This window comes from Dendropsophus ebraccatus, chromosome 1 (assembly GCF_027789765.1).
Source record: "Dendropsophus ebraccatus isolate aDenEbr1 chromosome 1, aDenEbr1.pat, whole genome shotgun sequence".
Taxonomy (NCBI): domain Eukaryota; kingdom Metazoa; phylum Chordata; class Amphibia; order Anura; family Hylidae; genus Dendropsophus; species Dendropsophus ebraccatus.
In genome coordinates this window covers 45,373,024-45,399,876 of record NC_091454.1, presented here as the reverse complement: position 1 = coordinate 45,399,876, position 26,853 = coordinate 45,373,024, and the positions used below count along the sequence as shown (strand labels likewise).

At 41.8% G+C, this 26,853-nt stretch overlaps 1 protein-coding gene across 9 annotated transcripts in view; it reads left to right on the top strand.

Moving 5' to 3' along the window:
* The window catches only part of TCF7 (transcription factor 7), a 186,830-nt gene that overhangs the window by 5,094 nt on the left and 154,883 nt on the right, over positions 1-26,853 (top strand). For 8 of the 9 annotated variants that reach the window (XM_069970182.1, XM_069970168.1, XM_069970134.1 and 5 more), the window contains exon 3: positions 13,384-13,490. The exons of the other annotated variant lie outside the window; for it this stretch is intronic. In XM_069970182.1, coding sequence (XP_069826283.1) covers positions 13,384-13,490 — 107 coding nt within the window. The remainder of the gene's footprint in view (positions 1-13,383; positions 13,491-26,853) is intronic. 9 annotated transcript variants of the gene reach the window in all.

Below are 26,853 nucleotides of genomic sequence, written 5' to 3'. Positions count from 1 at the left end.
TGTAAAAAAATAAATTTTAAAAAAATGTCCCAAAGCCCCTCCCGCCAATAAAAGTGAAAATCACCCCCCTTTCCATTTTATACATAAAACAAATAAAAATAATAAAGCTAAGCAACATATAATAGACCGTACAGTGCGTAATCGTCCGATCTATTAAAATTAAACAATATTGTTCCCGCCTGGTGAACGGTGTGAACAAAAAGCGGTAAAAAAACCCCGCAGAGATTGCTTTTTTTAAATCACATTTTATGTATAAAAAAAATTAAATGTAGTAAAAAGCGATCAATACGTCTGAGCTAGAAAATTTTTTTACTAATAAAAACTAGAGATCATGGCACATAAAATGATGCCCCATACGACCCTGTAGGTGAAAAAATAAAAGCGATTTTAAGAGTCACAATAGGGCCTTTTTAAATACACCTGTTTGCAAAAGAAAAGTTTTACTGCTAATAAAAATAGTAAAACATTAGAAAACATGCATATAGCTGCGTTCAGACTGACCTATTGAATAAAGAAAAATGACAGTTTTACCCTAAAGTAAAAATGCCCCCCCCCCCCAAAAAAAATATTTTTTTTTTTCACCCAAATTTACACCATAACTGGGTTCACACTATGTATATTTGAGGCTGTATTTGTGAGGCTGTATAGCAACCAAAACCAGGAGTGGATTGAAAACACAGAAAGGCTATGTTCACATAATGTTGTAATTGAGTGGATGGCCGTCATTTAATGGCAAATTTTTGCTGTTATTTTAAAACAACGGCTGTTATATTGAAATAATGGCAGTTATTTACCGTTATATGACGGCCATCCACTCAATTTCAACATTGTGTGAACAGAGCCTTTCTGTGTTTTCAATCCACTCCTGGTTTTGGTTGCTATGAGGACCTGACTTGAGGACCAAATACTGCCTGAAGTATACAGTGTGTGAACCCAGCTTTTAGGGTGTACAGGATCTGCAGCAGATTTGATGCTGTGTTCAGTTATTTAAATAAAATCTGCTGCAGAAAATCAGCTGCAGATCCTGTAGGTGTGAACGCACCATAAATGATATTTTGGGGGTTCCGTCATTGAAAGATGCCATTACAAAGTACACCTGTTCCTGAAAAAACAAGGTGGAAAAACAAAAAATATGGGTCTTATGGTCCTTTTTAGATGGAGCAATAATTCGCACGATTAGCGATCTTGAATGAACAATGTGTTGTTTTTTTTTTATAACGATCAGCGTTTAGACGGAATGATACATCGTACGGAAAAATCGTTTTGCGACACAGAACGATCTGCAAATTTTTTCCGACCGATCGACGATTTGAAAGATCAAAACGAACGATTTCTCGTTCGCTGTGTTTACATGGAATTGATTATCGTTCGAATTCGATCGTTATCGTGCAAATTCGAACGATAATCGTTCTGTGTAAAAGGACCATTAGAAGGCGAGGAAGAAAAATCAAAAACACAAAACGGGCAATTGGCCTGGTCCTTAAGGTCATTTCAGGCCCAGTCCTTAAAGGGGTAGTGTGGTCTAAAACATTTTTTCACTAAATAACACACATTACAAAGTTATACAACATTGTAATGTGTGTTATTTAAGTGACTGGCCCCCTTCCCAATGTTCCCCGGACGTGGACCCGGAAGTGTGGTACTTACGGAATCGCTGTCGACCCCAACCGCCATCTTGGGATGATCATGTTGTGTTCAGGAGGCCGGCCTGACTGCTCCAGCCCTCCTTCATGCTGGCCCCCCTCCAGCGCGTCATCAGCTGCGATTGGCTGAGCATAACAGTTATTCGAATTTTATAAGTTGTTCCCATTTTATAAGTAAAAATAAAAAAACATATTTGGTATCGTTGTATAAGTAATCGCACAAACTATTAACTATTCCTGATAATGCATGGTGAACGGCGTAAGTGCAAAAAATGGTAAAGCGCGAAATTGCTGATTTTTAGTCACATCCAATCCAGAAAAATTGTAATAAAGCGATTAAAAAAGTCGCATATACGCAAGCAAGGTACCGAGAGAGTACAGATCATGGCACAAAAAATGACACCTCACACAGGCCCATAGACAAAAGAATAAAAGCGTTAGGGATGGGAGTAGAGCAGTTTTAAGAACATTTCTTTTTTTTTAAAGGTTTTAATTTTTTTAAAAGCTGTAAAAATAAGTTATACAAGTTACCTATCATTGTAATTGTACTGACGAGGAACATGTCAGTTTTACCATAGGGTAAACACTGAACCCCCCAAAATTAAAAAAATTGTGGCTTTTTTTTTTTTTTTTTTTTTAGTCATTGCAAAGTACAATTGGTGATGCGAAAAATAAGGAAAAAAATGAAAGCACAAAGTAAAAAATTTGGCCTGGTTATCAGAGGGTCTATTTATGCAGAGAGATTTATCTGACAGATTTTTGAAGCCAAACCCAGGAATGGATTTGAAAAGAGGAAGTATCTCAGTCTTTCCTTTGACCTGTTCTGTTTACAGTCCGTTCCTGGCTTTGGCTGCAAAAATGTGTCCACCAATCTCTGTGTAAGCACACCCATAGGGTTTATTCCTACCCCCTCTCCCCCTGCCAAAATGTATCAATATCATGCCGGAAGGGGAAAACTACAGTGCCGCAAAGATACAGTTTTCCTGCTCCCAACATCATATTGATACATCTACTGGGCGGGGAAACATTCTGTTGCAGGGCTTCCATGTCCGTAATTTACGGGATGTGGGAATAAGCCCTTAGTGTATGTTTTCACTGTGTGTTATACTATATGTGGCCTTGTTCTCATTTATAATTAAACTTTATTTTCAGGGTTTTTTTGCTAGCGTTGTGTGGACGTGCATTCCTATACCACACAGCTTACTTCTTAACTGTTAGTATCATTATTATTTGAGGGAGGCTGGCCTGTGGCAGACTCTATGCAATGATTACCCATCTGACTGCATGGAGGAAGGTAAGAGACCTCCGGCAGTCAGTAAAAACGTTCAGGACCCCCGCATTACACTGTTGGGTCATCTGGGCCGTGACTTTCATGGCACACTTTTATGTCCATTGTCATTAAGGGGTTAAAGGAGATATTTTAAGTGCTTTACAGTGGGTTATTTAACATTATGACCAAAAAGGAAATGTCTGTCCTTTCTAAGGCTGGGTTCACACTACGTTTGTGTGACGGATCGCACACAAATACGTTCGTTTATTTAATCTTTCGTTTGCATAATAAAATGGGTGAAAAAAACGCAGTGCGAACCTAGCCCAACCTAAAAAAAAAACAAAAACAAAACGTGACGTCACAAATCAGTTGTAATTCCTATGGAGTGTGTCCAGCAGGGGGCGCACAAATATATATATATATATATATATATATATAATAGAAGTCAATAAGTACCAAGTCTATGTAAAAAGTTATGTAATGTACAGTATGTTTTATTGATTGAATACATTTATGGAATACTTTGGGAGGCAAGTGTCCTTTTCTCCCCAAAGTATTCCATCAATATAATCAATCAATACATTTGGAGGGCACCGAGCAGGGAGGGAGAGAGGTGCCTGTGCATCTAACTACCTTCCCCCTCCCTACCTTCTCGTATGAGCAGATGATGCGGGAGTAGTACTAGCGCTATCCCCATAACATGCACATCCCTGCTGCTGACATCGCCGCAGCTGATGCACTCACATGCCCTGCCGGGGACTAACTGCAGAGCTCACCGCTGCCCAGCTTCTTGCAGAGTCGTTACCTGATGTCACCTGAGCTGCTGGGGGTGACATCAGGGAACGAGTCGGCAGGAGGCAGGGACGGCAGTGAGCTCTGCAGTCACACTCACATGCCCTGCCGGGGACTATCAGCGGGGGCAGGGATGTGCATGTGAAGGGTGTGATAATCGACAGGTAATCAGTCAGTCACTGACGGTAATCTGCTCGTGTAAAAGAAACAACCATCAAATAACTGATCGCATCTTATGCGCGGCCAAATGCTTTAGCATTTAGCCTGTCAGGGCAAGCTCATGTGCAGTAGGTTCCAGAGGAACCAAAACTGACGAACTATGTAAAGTGCTGCGAATCAGTTGGCGTTGTACAAATAAAAGCATTATTATTAATGCTGAAAAAGGGGAGGGCTCGTCTGCTCAGGATTTAAATAGGGCAGAAAGACACCTGTCAATCTGTAGGCCAAAGAAGTTCACTAGCTGTGCTTTTCAGGGCACTAGCATCTAGAAATTACTGTCTTGCTCACTGCTCTTCACAATAATTCCCAAAGAGTTGCTAGAGTTATGGTCCTTTTTAGACAGAGCGATAATTCGCCCGCTCGCACGATTAACGATTTTGAATGAGTGATGTGTTTTTTTTATAATGATCAGCGTTTAGACGGAACGATAAATCGTTTTGCGATCGTTTTGTGATCGCTTAAGCCTATAGGTGAAATCATTGAAAGACTGTTTACACAGAACGATCTGCGAATTTTTTACGGACGATCAATGACTATTTGAGAACATGTTGAAAGATCAAAATGAACGATTTCTTCGCTTGATCGTTCGATGTGTTTACACTCAAATGCGATCGTTATCGTGCAAATTCGAACGATAATCGTTAAGGACCATTAAGCATGCAGTGCTGTGGCCAAATACTCTAAGTGGGACATTTTATTAAGTCCGACGTTTTCTGCGCCGGACTTAAAAATGCCCCCGCAGCTCTGGCGCTACGGAAATTTATGTAGATGCAGACTGCCTCTACATAATTCCCCTGAACGCCAGTGCGCACAGCCGAAAACCTACGCCACCTGAGGACTGGAGTAGGTTTTCGCCGTAACTTTGGCCGCCGCCATCACTGTGAACAGACTCTGTTCACAGTGATGGATTCCTAAAAATGATCAAAGCTCCATTCTCTCCACCATCGGAGGAGGCAGAGAGCATGGGGCAATGATCGGGGACCACCCAGTGTGGTCCCAGTACAGGCGGTCAGCGGTATATACTATGTACCGCTGATCACTTGTTCCAAATGGTGCCGGTACTTTTTTACCCTTGTCGCCAAAGTCAAGTGCCCCGGATTGCCCGTGACCTCCCCGGATTGCCTGTGACCATCCCAGACATCCACATATTGCATGTAACTAAAATGACACTCCTTCTCTTCTGAGCCCTGCTGTATGCCCACAGAGTGGTTTATGCCCACATATGGGGTACCATTGTGCTCAGGAGAATCTCCGTTACAAATGTTGAGGTGCTTTTTCTCCCCTGTTCCTAGTGAAATTGAGAAATTTCAAACTAAACAAAACATGTTAATGGAAAAAATTAAATTTTTTCATTTTTACGGTCTAGTTTTGAATACTTTCCTTCAATACCTGTGGGGTCAAAATGCTCACCACACCCCAAGAGGAACTCTTTGAGGGGTGTGCTTTCCTAAATGGGGTGACTTTTGGGGGTTTCTATTCTGCAGACATTACAGGGGCTCAGAAACTTTTCAGAAACGCACCTGGCGCTCAGAAACTTTTCCAGAAAAATCATGCACTGAAAATGCTAATTGGCGCTCCCTTCCTTCTGAGGCCTGCTGTGTGCCCATACAGTGGTTTATGCCCACGTATGGGGTACCGGTCTACTCAGGAGAACCTGTGTTACATATATTGGGGTGAGTTTTCTCCCCTGTTCCTTTTTGAAATTGAGAAATTTCTAACTAAACAAACATTATTGGAAAAATTCTATTTTTTCATTTTTACTGTTTCCTTTTGAATACTTCTAATACCTGTGGGGTCAAAATGGTCACCACACCCCAAAATGTATTCTTTGAGGGGTGTACTTTCCAAAATGCGGTGACTTTTGGGGGGTTCTATTCTGCTGACACTACAGGGGCACTGCAAACGCACCTGGTGCTCAGAAACTTCTTCAGCAAAATCTGAACTGGAAATGCTAATAGTCACTCCTTCTCTTCTGAGCCCCACTGTGTGCCCACACAGTGGTTTATGTCCACATATGGGGTACCGTTGTACTCAGGAGAACCTGCGTTAAAAAATTTGGGGTGCATTTTCTCTCATGTTTGTTATGAAAATGAGATACTTTAATCTTAACAAATATATTATTGGAAAATTTCTATTTTCCATTTTTTTTACTTTCCTAAAGCCCCTGTAGGGTCAAAATGCTCATTAAACCCCTAGATTAATTCTTTAAGGTGTCTAGTTTTCAAAATGGGGTCATTTATGGGGGTTTCCAGTATACAAGCCTCCTAAATCAACTTAAAAAAAGAACTGGTCCCTAAAAAAAAAAATCAGTTTTGGAAATTTTCATGAAAATTTGATAATTTGCTGATACATTTCTAAGCCCCGTAGCACCCTAAAAAAGTGAAATATGATTATGAAATCAGAATAAAGAGGACATATTAATGATGTGACTTACTAATTTTTGTTATGTGACTTTTTTTTAGAAGCAAAGAATTTCAAAGTTTGTAAGATGCAAATTTTTTCAAATTTTTCATGATATTTTGATGTTTTTCACAAAAAAACACACAAGACAGTGACCAAATTTTGCCACTAACATAAAGTATCATATGTTACGAAAAAACTGTCTCAGAATCGCTAGCATACCTTAAAGCATCACTGAGCTATAAGCGCATAAACTGAGACAGGTCAGATTTAGAAAAATGAGCCTGGTCATTAAGGTCCAAATAGGCTTGGTCCCTAAGGGGTTAAAGGACAACTCCCGCGGGACCCCCCCAAAAAAAAAAAAACACAGACACCATACTCACCATCCCTCCGGTGACGATCGCCACTCCATTCGCCCGCCGTCCGCCTCACCGTCACCGCCGTCCAGCGATGTCTCTGTCTTCCGGGTCCTGGGGATGGAAAAGGCTGCCAGTGCGCTTGCGCACCGGCAGCCTTTTCATTGGCTGGAGCGCATCACATGGCTTCCAGCAACCGTCCCATTCACTCTCTATAAAGACGCCGAGGAGGAAGAAGACCCGGACCGCCCCCCGGCTCTGACGTCGTCGTCACCAGATGCCGCCCGGGAGAAGAAGACCGTGACGATCGTAATAGGTAATGTATATATTCTTTAACTTCCGGGCGGGGGGGTCGGGGGTCCGAAAGTGGGGGAAGGGGGCCAGACCGGGTATTTAACCACATTACAAAGTTATATAACTTTGTAATGTGTGTTAAATAAGCTAAAAAAAATTTTTGTGGGAGTTGTCCTTTAAAAGCAGTTTTTGAGTGACGGTAATAATTGGAGGAATAACTGTATATACATAAAGCAGTAATAGTGTGGGCATACATCTTGTACATGTTGTGTGACATTTCCTCTGTAAGCGAGTGCAATCTACCAGGGGAGTGGTGCTGATTTACCACAGCCGAAAACGGCTAGTGTGAGTACTTTCACCTTTAACGGCTTCACAAGAATCCAGCAGCACTGTACCTGTGTTGTCATTTGTCATGTGTGACCCTTTTTGTTTTTGTATCTTTACCTTGAAGTTACACGTCATTGCTTCGCCTGTGATCAGTGTAATCTGATCAAATAACTGTTTGACAAATGAAGATTATGGTGCGTTTACACAGACAGATTTATCTGACAGATCTTTGAAGCCCAAACCAGGAACAGACTATAAACAGGGAACAGGTCATAAAGGAAAGACTGGGATCTATCCTCTTTTCAAATCCATTCCTGGCTTTGGCTTCCAAAATCTGTCAGATAAATCTGTCTGTGTAAACGCAGCATAAGTCAAATAGCTGTAGAAGAACTAAAGGCCCTATTACACGGGCCGACCCGGAGGAGCAAGCGAGTGCTGACCTGTCAGATCAGCGCTCGCTTGCTCCTTGTTCCCCGCTTGCTGCCCCGACAGGAGCCCACATGGCAATGAGTGACAGCCAAGAAAACAGAAGATACACACCATAAAATTCTTTTCAGTTTCTTTATCCAAAATAATTTCAGGATAACAATGCACATAAGGTATATCACCCAACACTCGTGCTCATAATCTTCAGATGCTGTGTGAGAGACGGAAAAGTCCTTTAAGGCTTAATCCGAGCTCTGTCATCCTCATGGAGGTGATCGGCGTCGCGGGAGCAGACGCCGGATTCTGCGATGTTTCGTGGAGGAACTCCACTTTGTCAAGCAAAAATCGATTGGTGTAATAGGGCCTTAAGGCTTGTGTAGACACTAGATGATAAAGAATGATAATTTAATTTATAATCACATGTTTTATTGGGATATTTAAAGAGCAGCTGCCTGTATAAATGATCAGTAATAGTCTAACTACCAAATGTAATAGTTTAAGGGGTTATCCAGCGCTACAAAAACATGGCCACTTTTGCCACAATCTTGTCTCCATTGTGGGTGGGGTTTTGAAACTCTGTTCCATTGAAGTAGATGGAGCTTAATTGAAACCACACCTGAACTGGAGACAAGAGGGGGGCAAAAGTGTCCATATTTTTGTAGCACTGGATAACACATTTTCTGTAAATGTAGTAAGTCCATACAAAATGGATCAGAGGATATCCAGTCTTATAAACCTGATCCTGGTGTGTCACAATGTGTAAATGATGAAGGGAAACTAGATGGTAAGCCTCTCTAGTTATATGGATTGCTGTTACATTGATGATCTGCATGTAGTGCTGCTAGATATGTTGGCTAGATATGTTCTCTAAGGGTGTCGGACTCCTCTCTGAGCGCACACACTGCTTCCAACGGGGATTCCTCAGCAGCGGGACGGGGTCCAGGACTTCGAGAGGGGGATAAGTATAAGGGGCTCCACCCTGGCTGCCAAGGTGACAGGCTTTCTTTAAGTTTGCAGTCCTATTGCATATGTGGAATCACAGCCTTAGGCTAGGTTAGCATGTCTGCAGTCTTGTTGCGTTTTTATTCAGTTATTTTTTGTTCACACAATTAGGCTGCGTTCACACTACGTATATTTCAGTCAGTATATGTATATTTCAGTCAGTATACAGTATATTTCAGTCAGTATTGCAACCAAAACCAGGAGTGGATTAAAAACACAGAAAGGATCTGTTCACACAATGTTGAAATTGAGTGGATGGCCGCCATTTAATGGCAAATATTTGCTGTTATTTTATACAACGGCTGCTATATTGAAATAATGGCAATTATTTACTGTTATATGGCGGCCATCCACTCAATTTCAACATTGTGTGAACAGATCCTTTCTGTGTTTTTAATCCACTCCTGGTTTTGGTTGCAATACTGACTGAAATATACTGACTGAAATATACGTAGTGTGAACCCAGCCTTTGAGCGTAATTTTATTTTGTTGACGTTCCCACGTTTGCAATTGTGAATGAGTGAAGATCTATGCCTCCTTTTTTCACCAATAGCTGTGCTATATTGCCAGAATTACTGCTATTATCATGCGACTATCTGTAACCGCATGGGGACGTGGTTTGGGCCACGATCTGGGACCAAATTGTGGGAATGTTGCGTTTTTGGGCTCTGTAGTTTTGTCTTGGTTGTTTAAATCTGATTAAGATCCCAGACAAATCAATTGAAGCAAAACTGCAGGGACTACATAATTAGCCTGTTATTAATTTGTGCATGACTGTATGTCCATTTCTGCGTTGCAGCATTTGGGAAGCAGATCAGTTACACCTTTGGTATGACGCCGGCCAAAATGGTGAGAAAATACACATTAAAAATAAATAAAATCCCCCCCCCCCCCCAATCCCCTGTTAGGGTAGACTCATACTGAGGAATTCTCGCAGATAATATCCGCGGAATTCTGTCGGCTGTCCGCGGTCCTTTCCGCCAGCTTTATAGACACCATTCTATGGGTCGGTGTATTCCACTATCCGCCGTAAGAAGTGACATGTGCAGCGTGAAATTTAGGCCCATTCATCCCTATAGAGCACATACTCGCAGCGGGATTGACATCCCGCTGCGGGTATGTGCGTTAACCCCCTGCAGTAGTTTAACTCTCTGCATGCCGTGATCAGTATTGAGTGCAGCATGCAGAAAGTGACTGTTCGGTTTCTAGGACTATACACTCCTTTTGTGGCAGCCACGGTGTCTCTGCTGATTTGAGTCTGGCTTAGGTAGACTTGGGGCCTTATTACATGGAGTGATAATCTCCCGAATTAGGCCGATTCAGCATATTATGGCTACATGTAATCAAAACAATGATCAGCCGTAGAAACGATAATTGTTTAAACCTGCTTAAAAATCACCAGCCGCATATCGCTCTGTGTGTTCGTGCGTAGCAGATGACAGTGTAAAAGTTTACCAGTTAGTATACTGTATATGATAGGTCTTCCATTTTCGTTTTATTGGTACACTGGTGTACACTGAACAAATAAAGAAGAAAATGTGTATCTTTATTTCACATAAATCAAAGTAACAAACATCACACTGGCACATAAACAGTTAAAAACATCTAAAAAAAAAAAAACAACACAAAATACATCAAGGGGGCCCCACTACATATAGGGAAAAGCCCCCAGGACTCTCTGACAAGCAGAAATGGCAAGGACCATATCTGACCGATGAATCTGATGTGATAACTATGCCCCACTACTGTAAACAATGATAAGGTGGTAAAACTACCAAAAGATGTGCAAAACAAGCCAGGGCAGGTATAACCAAAAAATGACCAAATATGGAGAATAGGTAGGTATATACTCTATCATTTTTTATGTAAATAAACAAGGGCTGCACTATAATAGAGCTGTGTATGGGCTTGTTAGGCAAGTGCCAATCTAGCTTTGTTTAGGGTGTGTGCACACTACAGAAATCATGCAGATAGCTTGCTGCGGATTCCGCCACTCGCACTCAGCGCTCTTGCTTTACTGTCCGCCCGTACCATAGACTCCATTCTATGCTCAGGCAGATTTCAAAGAATGGACACGTTCATTCTTGGGTGGACTGTGGAAACTGCCTAAGCAGTGTAGTTTATGGGACGGGTGGACAGTATGGCGGGAGCGTGGGGGGATGAGCGGTGGAATCCGTTGCAAGTTATTTGCGTGATTTCTTTAGTGTGCCCATACCCTTACTGTCAGGGGTTCGGCAGTGTAATACAGACCTTAAACAGCAGAGCTCTGATCTAACTGATTCGTGCTGTGCAGTGGCAAAGCATTGATTAGGGTCCGTTTACGCAGGTTATTTGAAGCCAAAGCCAGGAACAGACTATAAACTGGGATCATGTCATAAAGGAAATACTGGGATTTCTTCACTCTTCATATCCATTCCTGGCTTTGGCTTCAAATCTTTGGCAGATAATCTAATCCATCAGATAATCTTTCTGTGTAAATAGACCGTGCATTTAGGCAGTCTAATGATCGCCTATTGTAGTCCCCAATGGGGAATTAAAAAAGTGTGTGTGTGTGGGGGGGGGGGGAGTGTTTTAAGGTAAAAAAAAAAAAAAAATCTCTTCACTAGGGCGATTAATTAAATTAATTATGAGTAATTCTCCCTCTGTACTCTGTACCCACAATCTGACCCCCCCCCCCCCCCCCCCCCCCAAACTGCTTGTACCCTCAGATAGCTGCTTTTAATCCAAGATCTGTCCTGGGGTCCGTTTGTCAGTTGATGCAGTTATTGTCCTAAATATAGCTTTTAAACTTTCAGTGATTTGAGGTTAACTGGGGGGGGGGAACCCTAAGGACAAAATTGATGATTTTTTTTTGTCATGTTATCTATCAACTATTAACTATTACCTCAATCAAAACCTGAAAAAAAAGCCATTGTACTTCTCTGTAGATGAAAAAATTACAAGGAAATTAAAATATAGGGATTCAAAACAATGTTGTTTTTTTTTTTTTTCTTTTTTTTTCCACTTTTATTTTTAAAAGTTGGTATGAAAGATTAAAAAGTAGATAAATTGGGAATCGTTGTAATGGTGCTTACTAGGGATGGTCCGAACTGCCGAGGTTCGGGTTCGTCAGCCATGGGCTGTATCCCAGTTTTCCAGGTGGTCCTCCGGCTGTATCAACCCTCTCCACGGAGGTGGAAGACACCGGGAATCATTGCCGAGAGTTCAGGTTCGTACGAACCCGAACCTCGGCAGGTTCGGACCATCTCTAGTGCTGACCTTCAGAATAAAGATAATTTGTTGTGTTTTTGTTCCCCAATTTTGGCCTAGAAATATTATACTTTTCTGTTTTACAGTACGTTTTATGATACAATGAAGTTCTTTTTTAAAGAATAGAGATAAGCGAACCTCGAGCATGCTAGAGTCTATCCGAACCCGATCGTTCGGCATTTGATTAGCGGTGGCTGCTGACGTTGGATAAAGCCATAAGGCTATCTGGAAAACAAGGATATAGTCATTGGCTGTATCCATGTTTTCAGACAACCTTAGAGATTTATCCAACTTCAGCAGCCCCAGCTAATCAAATGGCGAACTATCGGGTTTGGATGGACTCGAGCATGCTCCAGGTTCGCTCATCTCTATTAAAGAACTATTTGTTTCTCAAAAAGGAGCCCTCATATGAATCATTGTATGAAAGAATATAAGAGTTACTACTCTTAGATGTTTGGCAAGTCTGTAACTTCTCACATTCAATGGGAAAAGGGGTAAAAGAATATAATGTTGATTTAGGTTGTCTAGGATAATACATTTCTTTTGTTATCACTCTTATTTTTCAACAGAGTATTCGGATTTAAATAAACATTATCCACCAATCACAATATAGGGGATAAACATCAGATTGCAGGTGGTCTTATTTGGCTGATTGGGACCCTGCACAGACACTTTCTTCAGTATAGGGCCCAAAGGCTGCCAGAAACGGCTAGGATTGTTCTGTGGAGTTATTTTAGAGTACCTCATTAACCCCCCCCCCCCCCTACAGTTTTCCCCGAGTCCCAACTTTAAAGGAAATCTGTCACTAGTTTTATGCTGCCTTTAAATGAGGGCAGCATAAACTATTGACGAATGCTGAACAGATCGGTTTATTACTTCATTTTGTTCAGCCGTTCTCCTAATATTTAGGAGAATAGGATTCATGCCTCACCTCTGCCTCCAGCTGCTGATTGACAGTTGACTGCCTATACACAGCATGGATAGCTGCTGGTGGGTGGAGTTTTCTGCTTCTCATGAATATCCAGGACTACTGGGCTCACGTTCATAATGGAGAGGACTACTTATTGTCCATGTTGTTCAGAAAGATATCTCCGAATCAGCTGCACAGAACAATGTAAGTGAAACATCATTCTGTTCAGCTTCTGTCACTGTTTTATGCTACCCTTAGATAGGACAGCATAAATCTACTGACAGAGTCTTTAATCTTTAACTTCCTAGAAAATGAGGACTAAAACCTGACTGGTGGATATAGGTGCGTGCTTGACTTCCCTTTTTGTGTTTTTCATAAGTCTCCCCAATATACGAATAGATTCTAATAAGTAAAGTAGTAAAATAATTGTTGGTCAGAAAAAAAGGATTTAATGTTGTTATAAATGAGTTGACGCTGTATTTTCTATTCCTACAGGTATTAAACATCTGGATGAGTCCAACTTTAAAGGTTCAGGATATTCCAGTTATCCATTCCTTATGCTGTCGGATCCCTATTTCTCTAATGGATCTATGTCTACACTAGTAAGTCTACCGAAGGATATTCAAATTTTACTGGAAGAAATCATAAAGGGCAATTGAAACTAGATTTGCATTTCCAGGGAAATACATAGTGCTTGAAAAGAGCGCCCCTTCAACAGTGACTTCCCTTTAAGAGAAACTTTAACCCTTGATACCCTCCCTTTAAGAGCAACTTTGGTACTGTCCCTTAAGGAGCGACTTTGGTGCCAACGCTTTGAGTGACCTATATACTGTACCTTTCAGACCAGCTTAAGCATATATCATAGCGTGCAGGTCCTGATCTGTTAAAATATAAATATTTGTTCCTGCACGGTGAATGGCGTGAACGAAAAGAGAAAAAAAAAACACCAGGATACCTTTTTTGTTATTAATAATAATAATAATAATCAGAAATTTTTCTTTTATGCCAAAATGATACCAATAAAAACTATAGATAATGGTCCAAAAAACTATGCCCCAATCAGCCCTGTAGGTGGAAAAATAAAAGCATTATGGCTTTTAGAAGGCGAGGAGGAACACTGCTTTAATATATAATTTTTTTTTTTTTTATAAGTGTAATTATAATTAAAGTTTTATAACAATAACGAAGACGTACATGTAAAAAAGAGAAGGGAGGAAAGCAGGTCCCACGCAAGGGAAAAAGAAACAAATACATTGCATAATGTTGTCAACATTACACATTATGACGTGGAGACTAGACAATAGTATACAGATATTAATGCCATGAGATAAAGAAATTGATGGCAAGGGAACATCAGGCTAAAGAAAATAATTATCATAATTAACCCAACCGGGAGACTACCTACGGGAGTGGTGAGAGCAATACCAATCAAACACAACTAGACAGGAAAGACAGGACAAACTAACAAGGGGGGGGGGCGGGGGGTAGGGGGAAATAAAACAGGTACCTAAGCCGGAGTTTCTTGCGGAGATGAATACGCATCCCAAGGAGCCCAAATTCTATCAAACTTTCCTAACCTGTTATTGAGGGATGCAGTAAGACGACCTCATCTCTTTGATCCTAGCAACTAAGTCCATTCAGGAAGGGGGTGCCATCTGTCTCCAGTGCCGAGCCACGAGCGTTTTTGCTTCCACCAATATCTGTATCAGTAGTCTGGTGGAATGCTTACCCAGAGTTTTGGGGGTGAGATTGAGGAGACACACCATAGGGTCACAGGGGACCGATTTTTGCAAGACCGCCGAGGCTAGAGTGCAAACCGTGTTCCAGTAAGGTCTAATAACTGGACAGCGCCAAAAGATGTGATACAAGGACCCAACGTCCCCAAGGCATCTCGAACACAGCGGGGATATAGTGTTATTCAGCTTGTGTAGGAGCTCTGGGGTGTGATACCATTGCATAAGTATTTTATATTGGGTTTCTTTGTAGGTCGTGTAAATGGATGACCTGGCAGCTCTGTCCCATATAATTTGCCAGCATTCTGGGGATATATCTTTAGTGAGGGCAGCTTCCCATTTAGTCATATGTGTGCCTAATTGGGGAGTCATCTGCAGGGGAGTGTAAGATCCTGTAAATATCTGATATTAGGCCTTTGGTAGAAGGGCCTCTACGCATCAGTTGCTCAAACATGGTAGGTTTAGAAACTGTAAGGGACCCCTAAGTTGTATGCATATAGTGGTTCAGTTGCAGATAAGTGTACCTTTCTGAGCGAGAGAGATTGTATTTATCAACTAGCTCCTCAAAAGACAGGAGTTTTCGGGTTATAGGGTTCACAATATCTGCAAACTGGAACAATTTTCTGCTCCCCCATATCTGCACCACCGCAGACTCTAGACCTGGAGGGAAGGATGGATGATGCAAGAAAGAGATTAATGGAGAGGCCAAAGAGGTGAGGTGGAAAGTGGGATCACAGGAGGACCAAACGTGAACACTATAGGACCCAGGAGAGGGCCCAGTGGCGGAGAAGGGGGGAAGGTGTGCCATAGCAGGGAATTAGGATGTACAGGAGCTAGCCAACGTTTCTCAATCTCAGTCCATTTTTTATAAGCATGGTACTGTGACCAAGAGGAGACATGACGTAGGTGCGCGGCCCAGTAATAGTAGAGGATGTTCGGGGTGGCCAAACCTCCCTGTGCTTTGCTACTCATCATGACCAAACTGGGAATCCTGTGCCTCTTACCACTCCAGATAAACCTAAAAATTGCCGTCTGGAGTGATTTAAGGACAGATCTGGGGATTCTCACCGGCAGGGTCTCAAAGTAGTAAAGCAGCTTCGGTAGGATGGTCATCTTGACCGATGCGATGCGGCCCAGGAGGGAGATGTAGCAATCTTTCCATTTCGTTAGAAGGGTCCTTATTTCGTTAAACAATGGGAGGTAGTTAGTGGAGTATAATGAAGTGTAAGTGGGGGTCAGACGGATGCCTAAATAGCGGATAGAAAAGGAGGACCACCGGAATTTAAAGTTTGTTGTGAGACGTTGATAAACATCGCTAGGGATATTCAAAGGCAAGGCCTCAGTTTTGGTCGTGTTCACCTTATAGCCCGACAATACCCCATAGAAATTCAATAGATCATGCAGTACAGGTAATGATATGTGAAGATTAGTTAATTTCAATAACACATCATCAGCGAATAGCATGATTCAGAATTCCTTGCCCCTAACGTTTACTCCCTGAATGTCCAGGTTATTTCTGATGGCCGCCGCCAGGGGCTCGATGCATAATAAACACTGCTTAATTTGACCTGAACATCCTTGCATTAATGACCTTTAGTCGTGATGGGGTTAAAGAGGAGTCAGTCATGGAATTAGGCCAATAGTGGACAGGAATCGCCAGGGAGAGAACCGCACATGGAGGGATTCGCACAGGGGGAAGAAGCCATACAGGGAGGGAGCTGCACAGGGAGAGAACTGCACGGGGAAAAACATGCATAGAGAGGGCACTCTGGGTAGAGAGATGCACGGGGAGGAAGCTGCAGGGGGAAAGAGCCACACTGGGAGGGAGCTGCAGGGGGAGAGAACTGCATAGGGAGGAAGCCGCCAGGGGAGAGAGGCATACAGGGAGCTGCAGGAGAAGAGAGACTCACAGGAAAAAAGCTGCATGGGAAAGAAGCCACACAAGAAGGGAGCTGCAGGGGGAGAGCACGGCAGGGCTAGGGAGACAAAGTTCAGCTTACTGGAGGCAGGCACACTGAAGGTGATGTCTGGTGTCCTCCCTTTCTTCAGTGGGCAGGGTTATAATCGCTAACCCCGTCCATTGAAGAGACGGAGGACACGTGATGCCGACATGTAGGGTGGGCGCTAGGAGAAAGGAGCAGTGTCGGAAAGAACTGGGTTTAGTTCCTTTTTTTGCATTCAAAGGGTGTGAGAGAGAGCAGAAAAAGGACCAAAACTGCTCAAAACCCATAATAACTTGCTTTGACCAATATGTAAAATTTTAAATTTTGCGTAAATTTTTTCCTCCTTGCAATGTAAGGGCGCCTTTCGAACTAACATACCATGTATGATGGAACCCCCAAAATATAATTTATGGGGTAAAATTGGGGGGCAAATTTTGGGCAGGGGGGGTTCCATGTTTACGTAATGCACTGTTGGAAGTGCCTGCCTGGGTTTAATGGCGGGCCGCTGCAATCGCGAAGCGAGTCATTAACAGTGAGCACCTGGTGGTTGTTGGCAGCTGGTGCCGATGCGCTATAAAGTGAGCTCAGCTCCTGAGCTTACTTCATAGCGCTGCTGGACTCACTGGCATACTGGTACGTCATGGGTCCTTAAGGGGTTAAAGTGCATCTCCCTTCAGTTTTCACTGATTATAGACTGCCTCACCATGTGTAGACTGCACCTCGGTCTAGTCGTGGCATCCCTTACGTTTATTATGTTATCCCAATCAAAATAGTGTCCAATGTGCTCTGGGGAAACACTCTAGATCTGCAGCAGGTTTGATGCTGTGGATCATGTATGTGTGAAGCTACCTTATAAAAGAATTTATAGATATCTGACAATGAGTCAAACCTGTCCCTGGTACCCATTAGCTTATCGAAGTTCCCCATTTTTTTCCATATTGGAAAAGTCACATACTATGGGTGTACATGAAGATATGAGTTGTAAATATTGGAAAGAGAAAGGGGAATACAGCGCACGGCGCACATAGTGTAATTCTGCAGGGTAGGTTGGTGTAGTAGTGAGTGATAGAATATTGCTCACCTTTGCGTGTCGTGCTACGAGCCCGACACCGCCAGATGCTTTAAACGCTCGCTGCCCACCAGGGGTCCGACTGGGTCGGTAGAAGAAATCGGTGTGCAAGATCACTTTATCCAGGCAGGATACGTGGTGTACTCTGGTGTCCGGCGCTGAGCGGGTTTTCCAAAAATTTTCAAGGAGATGATGGAGTCGTAGTATTAAAATCTTAAACTACTTTATTGCATGACGTAAAATAAAATACGTTTCGAGGAACATGCCTCTTCATCAGATAATTGAAACCATATGGACAAGCTCTCTATTTATAATGGGCCGGGGCGGGAGATTCAACATTCAAATTTCCCGGGCGGGACTGTCATTGGCTGTGCTCTCATCTTCAGTCTACTTTCATTGTTTACTCAAAACATTGTAATGTTCTTGGGAAATACGTGCTTGTACTTAATCATAAATGAATATATAAAAATACATGAAATAAATACATAAAAACATAAAAAATACAAACTGACATTTTACTGTGTATATACATACACCAACACTTGTTGGCTTTTGATATGTGTCTAATTCTAACTCTAAATCCTTTACCTGGAGTGAACCTGCTGGGTGGTGAGCCGGCAGATGTCCCGACCCCGGCAGCCGGCATCCCATGTTCAAATCCCCAGCCAGACAGATTCCAGTCGAACAGTTTAGAGTGTTTTCTGCACACAATATTATGCTAGAGACTGGTCGGGAATAGATTCAAAGGATATTAAATAATAAAATGAAATGAATAATAAAATGAAAATATATTCTTCGCGGACGCAGGTAGGTGTTCCACTGTATATAAAAAAAAAACAAAAAAAAAAAACAACATATTGTTATGAAGTTTGGTTACTCAATCATTTCTGTGATCTCGTTTAATCCTCGGGGTTGGAGTGTATTCAAGCGATATATCCAATACATCTCTTTTCTAATTAAATTACCCAATCTATTGTTCACATGTATAGGTATGTGATCAATGGGATAGATTATCAATTTTCTGAAGTCGCAGTCATGTTTTTCATAGAAGTGTCTGGACAATCCGTGTTTTTGGAAGCCTCTTCTGATATTCAGTCTATGGCCATTTAATCTTAGGTGTAATGGCTGTGTCGTGCGCCCGACATACTGATATGAACATGGGCATTCTATCACATATACAACATAACTGGAAGTGCATGTGAGGGAAAATTTAATAGGAAATTTTTCGCCCTCCCTGCTGCTAAACTCTGTCATTCCGATTTTTAAGGAGAGGCAGCATAGACATCTGGACTTTCCACATTTATGGATTCCCTTAGACGGGTTGGTGGTTTCACTCAATCCTTTCGTGTGTTTGCGCAGTCTACTAGGAGCTATCAGACTTTTTAGGTTGGGTGCCCTACGGTAAATGATCCTTGGTTTATCGGGTAGGATGTCTCTTATGAACGGGTCCAATTTTAGAATGTACCAGTGTTTTTTTAGTATCCGTCTTAATTTATTGTGATCAGTGGTATACGTGGTAATGAAATTTGAGGATTGGGTTTGTTCTTTTTCTTCTGGTTTTTCTTTTTCTTTTTCTTTCAAGCATTCGTCCTGTGTAAGGGCTCCAGCCCTTAGTTTTGCTTCACTAATTAATTCTTCTGGGAAACCTTTTGATTTAAATCTCTTGTGGATGATGGTCGCCTGTTCATTATATTTACTCTCTAGTGTGCAATTCTTCCTCACTCTTCTGAACTGTCCGAAGGGAATGTTCACTTTCCATTTTTTGGAGTGACTACTATCAAAAGGAAGGTAGCTGTTAGAATCAACGGGCTTGAAGTAAGTGGCTGTGAGAAATTTATGTTGATCATGGTAAATTAGTAGATCTAGGAATTCTATCTGTGCTTTGGAATGATGTGGTACGAGTGTTATTCCCCACTTGTTCTGGTTGATGTCACTTACAAACTTATTGATTTCTCCACTTTCCCCCTCCCATAAAAGGAAGAGGTCATCTATGTAACGTTTGTATAGTCTTACATTTTTATGGTATAAGGCGTGTGTTTTGATGAATTTCTCTTCAAACCTGCCCATGAATAAGTTTGCATATGCCGGTGCCACTCTAGTCCCCATGGCTGTCCCGCATATTTGATGGTAAATTGTGCCATTATATTCGAAAAAGTTGTTCTCCAATGTATATTTCAGACAATTCATTAGGAAATTTCTTTGGTCTTCGGGTATTTTTGTATCTTGTAGTAGGAAGCTGTCAATACATTCTAGTCCTATGTTATGCTTGATATTGGTATAGAGTGCAGAGACGTCCATTGTTAGCATAATGGTCTCGTTAGACCATGTTTCATTTTTTAGAAGGCTTATCAATGAATCTGAATTTTTTAAATAGGAATCCAGGTCTAGCACATATTCCTGTAGTAATAGATCAAGATATTGGGATATATTGCATAGGGAGCTATTTATGCCCGAAATAATGGGTCTTCCTGGTGGATTGGTTTCTGATTTATGAATCTTAGGAAGATGATAGTAGAATGGTCTGGAGGGATTCCGGATTAGCATGAATTTCTTTTCCTCCTTGGTGATTATTTCCCTGGTCAGGGCATCTTCAATTAATCTGGTTACCTTTTGTTGCAATTCAGGGAAAGGATCTGTTTCCATGACCTTATAATATTCCAGATCTTGGAGGTTCCTTAGTGCTTCCGTGTGGTAATCGTGGTAATTCTGTATCACGATTCCCCCTCCTTTATCTGCTGGTCTGATTACGAGTTCCTTATTAGATCTAAATGTTTTGAGAGCCTGGCGTTCCCCCTTACTAAGTCTTCCTTCTTTCTTTGTGCACTTTTTTGTGGGTATTAAACAATTTATGTCTTCTGAGACTGCATCCAAAAATGTTTTAATGGAGGGTCCTTGACTTTCCACTGGATAGAATCTGGATTTGGTCTGCAGTTTAGGGTGTTTACCTTTAACTGGATTGTCATGGATTCCGTTTTTCGACGGCATTCTGTTCTGATTGGACGGAAGCGAAAAGTGTCTCTGTAACGTCAGTTTTCTTATGAATTTGTGTAGGTCTAAGTACACATCAAAATTCTTTGTCTGGTTTTGTGGACAGAATGACAGTCCCTTCTGCAGTAGGGATAGTTCATTTGTGTTCAAAATATGCGTCGATAAATTGAAAATTTTTATGTTTTGGTTAGTTTGGTCATTGCTTTCATTAGTAGTTGTTCTTAGTAGTGTTGTTTCTTTTCTTTTTTGTTGTTGTGTATGTCTTCTTCTGATTTTTCTATTCTCGAGTCCTCCTCTTCTTCCTCGTCTCGATTTTTTCTTTTGTGTTTCTGAGATGTCCTTAGGGGGAAGAAGTTGGTAATGAGATGTTTCCCTTTTTCCTTCTCTTTGGTCCTTGGGTTCGGGCCTAATTCCAAAAAAGGCGTTTCTGTTGCAGTTTCTTCAGTGAGATTTCCTGTGGTGGTATTCCTATAAATTCCAGGTTGCAAAAAGGGTACAGTGGCCTTACTATTGTGAGCTGTATTATCAATAATGATATTGTTGGTTCCAAAAGCTGTGTTACCTTCTTGTTCTGGCAAAATGGGTGAGCTAATAGGACTAAAGTGTACTGTAAAAAAGGAATCCCCTGGTTCTTTCAGTGGTGTGTTTTCATACGCGTTAATCGGTGGACCTTTTCCTTTCTGGCCAATGTTGCTTGGCTGGGGTGAGTATTGGAGGATGTTTGATTCTCTGTACTTGGCTTTTATTCTGTCTATGTTCTTTCTGATCTCTTTTAGATCGTTAAGGGATTGTTTGGGAGTTCTCGTTGGCGTGCTGTATCCTGGGGAGTTGATGGGCAAGTGATTGCTACATTGAATGGAAGAGGTAGCGGGAGGATCAGGATTCTTCTCCCTCCTGGAGTTAGTTCTATTGGGGGCCGGTGGTGGGTTTTTGAGTCCAGATTGAGGTCCTCTTTTGGAACTGTTGAAATATGTTTTAGTGTATGTTTTAGGTTTGGTGGAGTTCACTCTGTCCGTATTGAATGATTGAGTAACCAAACTTCATAACAATATGTTGTTTTTTTTTTTTTGTTTTTTTTTTTTATATACAGTGGAACACCTACCTGCGTCCGCGAAGAATATATTTTCATTTTATTATTCATTTCATTTTATTATTTAATATCCTTTGAATCTATTCCCGACCAGTCTCTAGCATAATATTGTGTGCAGAAAACACTCTAAACTGTTCGACTGGAATCTGTCTGGCTGGGGATTTGAACATGGGATGCCGGCTGCCGGGGTCGGGACATCTGCCGGCTCACCACCCAGCAGGTTCACTCCAGGTAAAGGATTTAGAGTTAGAATTAGACACATATCAAAAGCCAACAAGTGTTGGTGTATGTATATACACAGTAAAATGTCAGTTTGTATTTTTTATATTTTTATGTATTTATTTCATGTATTTTTATATATTCATTTATGATTAAGTACAAGCACGTATTTCCCAAGAACATTACAATGTTTTGAGTAAACAATGAAAGTAGACTGAAGATGAGAGCACAGCCAATGACAGTCCCGCCCGGGAAATTTGAATGTTGAATCTCCCGCCCCGGCCCATTATAAATAGAGAGCTTGTCCATATGGTTTCAATTATCTGATGAAGAGGCATGTTCCTCGAAACGTATTTTATTTTACGTCATGCAATAAAGTAGTTTAAGATTTTAATACTACGACTCCATCATCTCCTTGAAAATTTTTGGAAAACCCGCTCAGCGCCGGACACCAGAGTACACCACGTATCCTGCCTGGATAAAGTGATCTTGCACACCGAGTTGTAAATATTGTAATTTATGGGTTGGTGGGAGGTGGAATTTATCACTCAATTGTTTGTGGGATAATATGACATAGTAAACCCGGGGTAAGGATTCAGACTTTGCGGGTAGAATATATGACATAAGACTGGAAAGGAAGGTCATTTTTCATTTTTGTTTGTTTTTTTCCTCCTCGCTTTCTAAGAGCCATAACTTGACTTGTTTTTTTTCAAGAACAAGTGTACTTTGTAATAGCACTGTTCAGTCTACCATGAAATGACGAAGTCTATGTAATGCACTTTATGGTAAAACCGGTGTCCTCTTATTCTGTAGGTCAGTCTGAATACATAGCTTTTGTTATGTGTGTATATATTAGTGTTGCATGATGCACCGAAATATCGATACGACTATCGATATTTCGTGCAGAAAAATGGTTTGGTACCAGGATTTCCTGGTATCAATACTTTTTATGTTAAGCTGCATAATAACGCAGCTTAATATAAAGTACAGCGCAGAGAACACGGCAGGCGGCTAGCTGAGCGCCAGCCTTGTTCTCTTTGTGCCGCCCCCTGGTGCCACCTCCTCCGCCCAGGCACGGATTTCCCAGCGGCGCCAAATTCAAAAAGCCGGCACATAGCGATCGCTAGTGCCGGCTGTTTTACACGGTAGTCACAACTGACAGCGGCATTTAACCCCTCCAGAGCCGCTCCATATGCAGCAGGAGTCTGCTGCATATGGAGCGGCCCCCACTGCCAATGACTGCGGCCCGGGATATTACGGGCGGCAGTCATTTAACCATTTCCCCGCCGCCACTGCGTGCTTCCAGTCCTGCCCCCCATTCTGTCAGCCCCCTGCACCTGCCAGTCCAGCCCTTCATCCACCCCTCCCCTCCCTCCCCCGGGACCCGCCGCTGCACTTTCCGGTCCCTCACACCGGCCAGTCCCCTCCCAGCATACCTGCTTGTGCACAAGAAGGTATGCTGGGAGTTGTAGTGCACAGAGGTATGCTGGGATCGGGAGGCTGCTGCTCCACAACTACAACTCCCAGCATATCTCCTTGTGCACTACAACTCTCACCATACCGCTTTGCACAAGAAGGTATGCTGGGGGTTCTACTGCACAAGGAGATATGTTGGGAGTTGTAGTTGTGCAGCAGCAGCCTCCCGACACTACAACTCCCAGCATATCTCCTTGTCCACTACAACTCCCAGCATACCTTCTTGTGCACTACAACTCCCAGCATACCTCCTTGTTTACAAGGAGTTATGCTGAAGGTTGTAGTGCACAAGAAGCTATGCTGGGAGTTGTAACACACAAGGAAATATGTTGGGAGTTGTAGTTGTGCAGCAGCAGCCTCCCAACACAACAACAACTCCCAGCATACCTCTTTGTGCACTACAACTTCCAGCATACATCTTTGTGGACAAGGAGGTATGCTAGGAGTTGTAGTGCACAAGAAGGTATGCTGGGAGGTACAGGGCAATTAAAAAGTGTTTTTAAAAATTACATAGTAACATAGTTAATAAGGTTGAAAGAAGACAAGAGTCCATCAGGTTCAACCTAGGGAAACTCTACTGTGCTAATCCAGGGGAAGGCGAAAACCCCTATGAGGCAGATGACAATTAAAAAAATTCAGAATAAAAGTTCTAATAATCCCCGCTTTTCCCTTCTATTCAAGTCAAAAAATAAACATTTGGCATCATTGCATGCGGAATTGTCCGAACCATAAAAAGTGATCAAAAAGTCACATAAATAAAAATGTGGTGCATGGGGGCATCATACCCACAGTGTGGGTGAGGGGGTAGATGTCATTATGTTTGTATTTTAAGCGCTTTTTTTCAAAAGTATCGAAATGGTATTGTATAAAAACAAAATAAATAAATAAAAAATGTCGAACTGAAAATTCTGATATCGTGACAACCCTAGTGTATGTGTATATGTGTATATATATATATATATATATATATATATATATATATATATATATATATCTCATTTTATTTTTTTTTTAATTCTTATATATATTGTGACTTCTTATAACTTTTTTATTTTTTTTAATCTACAGCGCAGTTTGGGGTTTCAATTTTTGCGCCATGATCATGTTAATCTGCTCGCGTTGCAAAGAAAGCATTGAGTCTTAATAAGCGCCTGTAGTCCAGGGTAGTCAGTGTTTCATCCACATATAGCCGGATTGATGGAGGCATCTGAGACAAAATGCCACTATTAAGCTCCATTGACTCTGTTTTAGCAGCATGGTCATAAGTTTATCCACCTTGGCTTCAGTATCTGAGACCCGCTGACTTACCTCCGGCTGCCAATTGGGAAAGTTCATCCTGAAAAAATTGCTTTATGGAGCAAGTCTTTCTGTTGGATTCATTACTATCTCATAGAAACATCGATTATTGTCGGCAGAAAAAGACCACTGGGTCCATCTAGTCCCCCCTTTTAGGATTCCCCTCCTTATTATCTAAGGATAGATATACAGTGGTTCCTTGGATTACGAGCATAATTTGTTCCGGGGCCATGCTGGTAAACCAAATCCACTCTTAAACCAAAGAAAATTTTCCCATAAGAAATCATAGAAATGCAGACATTTGGTTCCACACCCCAAAAATAAATATTTATTATTCTGAATAACATGTAAAACTAATGAAACAAATATTCAGAAACAGCAGAATATGTTATCTTATAAGTTACTGTACAGTAATGGAGAGGATGGGAAACACAAGGGCGGACAGAGACTGCGGGGAGTATGTAGGAATGAGCGGGACATATGTGGGCACAGTATAGCAGTGCTCTCTGTTTGGGTAGAGAGGGGTTACAGCTATGAAGAGATTACCTCCACAGTCCTGTCCCCTGATGTGAGCCCCAGCTTGAAGTGGATTTGCTATGATTTAGAAGGTGAGGGAGTATTACTTGGTCAGAGTACAGTGCTGTAGACCAACCTGTGCAGGCAATGTCCCTTCCCCACTCGCGCTCCCACCCAATACAGGGAGCTCTTAAACCAAAGCAATGCTTTTAAACCAAGTCACAAGTTTGAAAAACTGTGAGCTCTTAAACAAAAACGCTCTTAAACCAAGGTACCACTGTATGTTTATTCTAGGCATGTTAAAATTCTGTTTTAGATTTACCTACCACATCTCCTTGAAGTTTGTTCCAAGCATCTACTAATCGTTAAGTAATTTTTTCTCACGTTGCCTCTAATCTTTCCACCAACTAACCTCTCACTGGGTTCTCTTGTTCTTGAGTTCAGTTTTACTAAAAACACTTCCCTCCAGAACTTTATTTAGTCCTTTAGTATACTAAAGTTCTACAACAGGGAGAAGGGGCAAATCTGGTGTATGCTCCTGCCAGAACATTGCTAAATGTCCCCCATAGTGTTTATAATATATTTAAATATGTAATAAATATACATGCTGTGTGTGTGTGTGTGTATCTATATAATAAAAATGAAAAGTCTGTCTGTACCGTATAGACTTCCAAACGCCTGAACCGTTTGACCCCAAATTTGGCACACAGATACATTGGGTGCCCGGGAAGGTTAGAGCGAAGGTCCCGTCCCCGCCAGTTGTACAGAGGGGGAGGGGGAAGAGCTGTGCCCCATAGAGATGAATGGGAAAATTTCCACACTGCACACACGGGTGTTATAATTAGCTGCATCTTTCCAGCAAAAACGGCAGTTGGGAGCCCTAGCAACGAATAGGATTACTACTTTCATTTTCATAGAGAGCTGAAATCTGAATGGTTGCTAGGGCAGCTGCCTCACAACAGATCCACAGAAATAACTGGTAGACCCCCTACTCCATCTATACAGTACAGGTATACAGGGCAGTATTACCAGCTGCTGCTGCCCTAAGCACTAAACCTGAAGCTGGCCCATCCTCACTCACTAATTAGCATCAGGATAGGTAGATTGGTAGATAATAGCTCCAGACGTCACATTTAACACCGCCATATCAGACCTGGCCAATACACCAAACTGTGACTGGATAACACTGTCATACCAGACCTAACCAATACCGCCATACTGTGACTGGATAACACTGCCATACCAGACCTGACAACTACCGCCATACTATGACTGGATAACACCACCACACCAGACCTGACCAATACCTCCATACTGTGACTGGATAATACTACTATACCAGACCTGAACAATACCGCCACACTGTGACTGGAGAACACCGCCATACCAGACCTGACCAATACAGACACACTGTGACTGAATAACACTGCCATACTTTACACTACAGTTATACAGGACTCCCGAACTATATACTACAGATATACAAGACATCCACCAACTATACATTACAGGTATACAGCACCAACTATATACTACAGGACCCCCGAACTATACAGTACAGGTATACAAGACTTTCACCAACTATACACTGCAGGTATACAGGACTTCCCAAACTATACAGTACAGGTATACAGC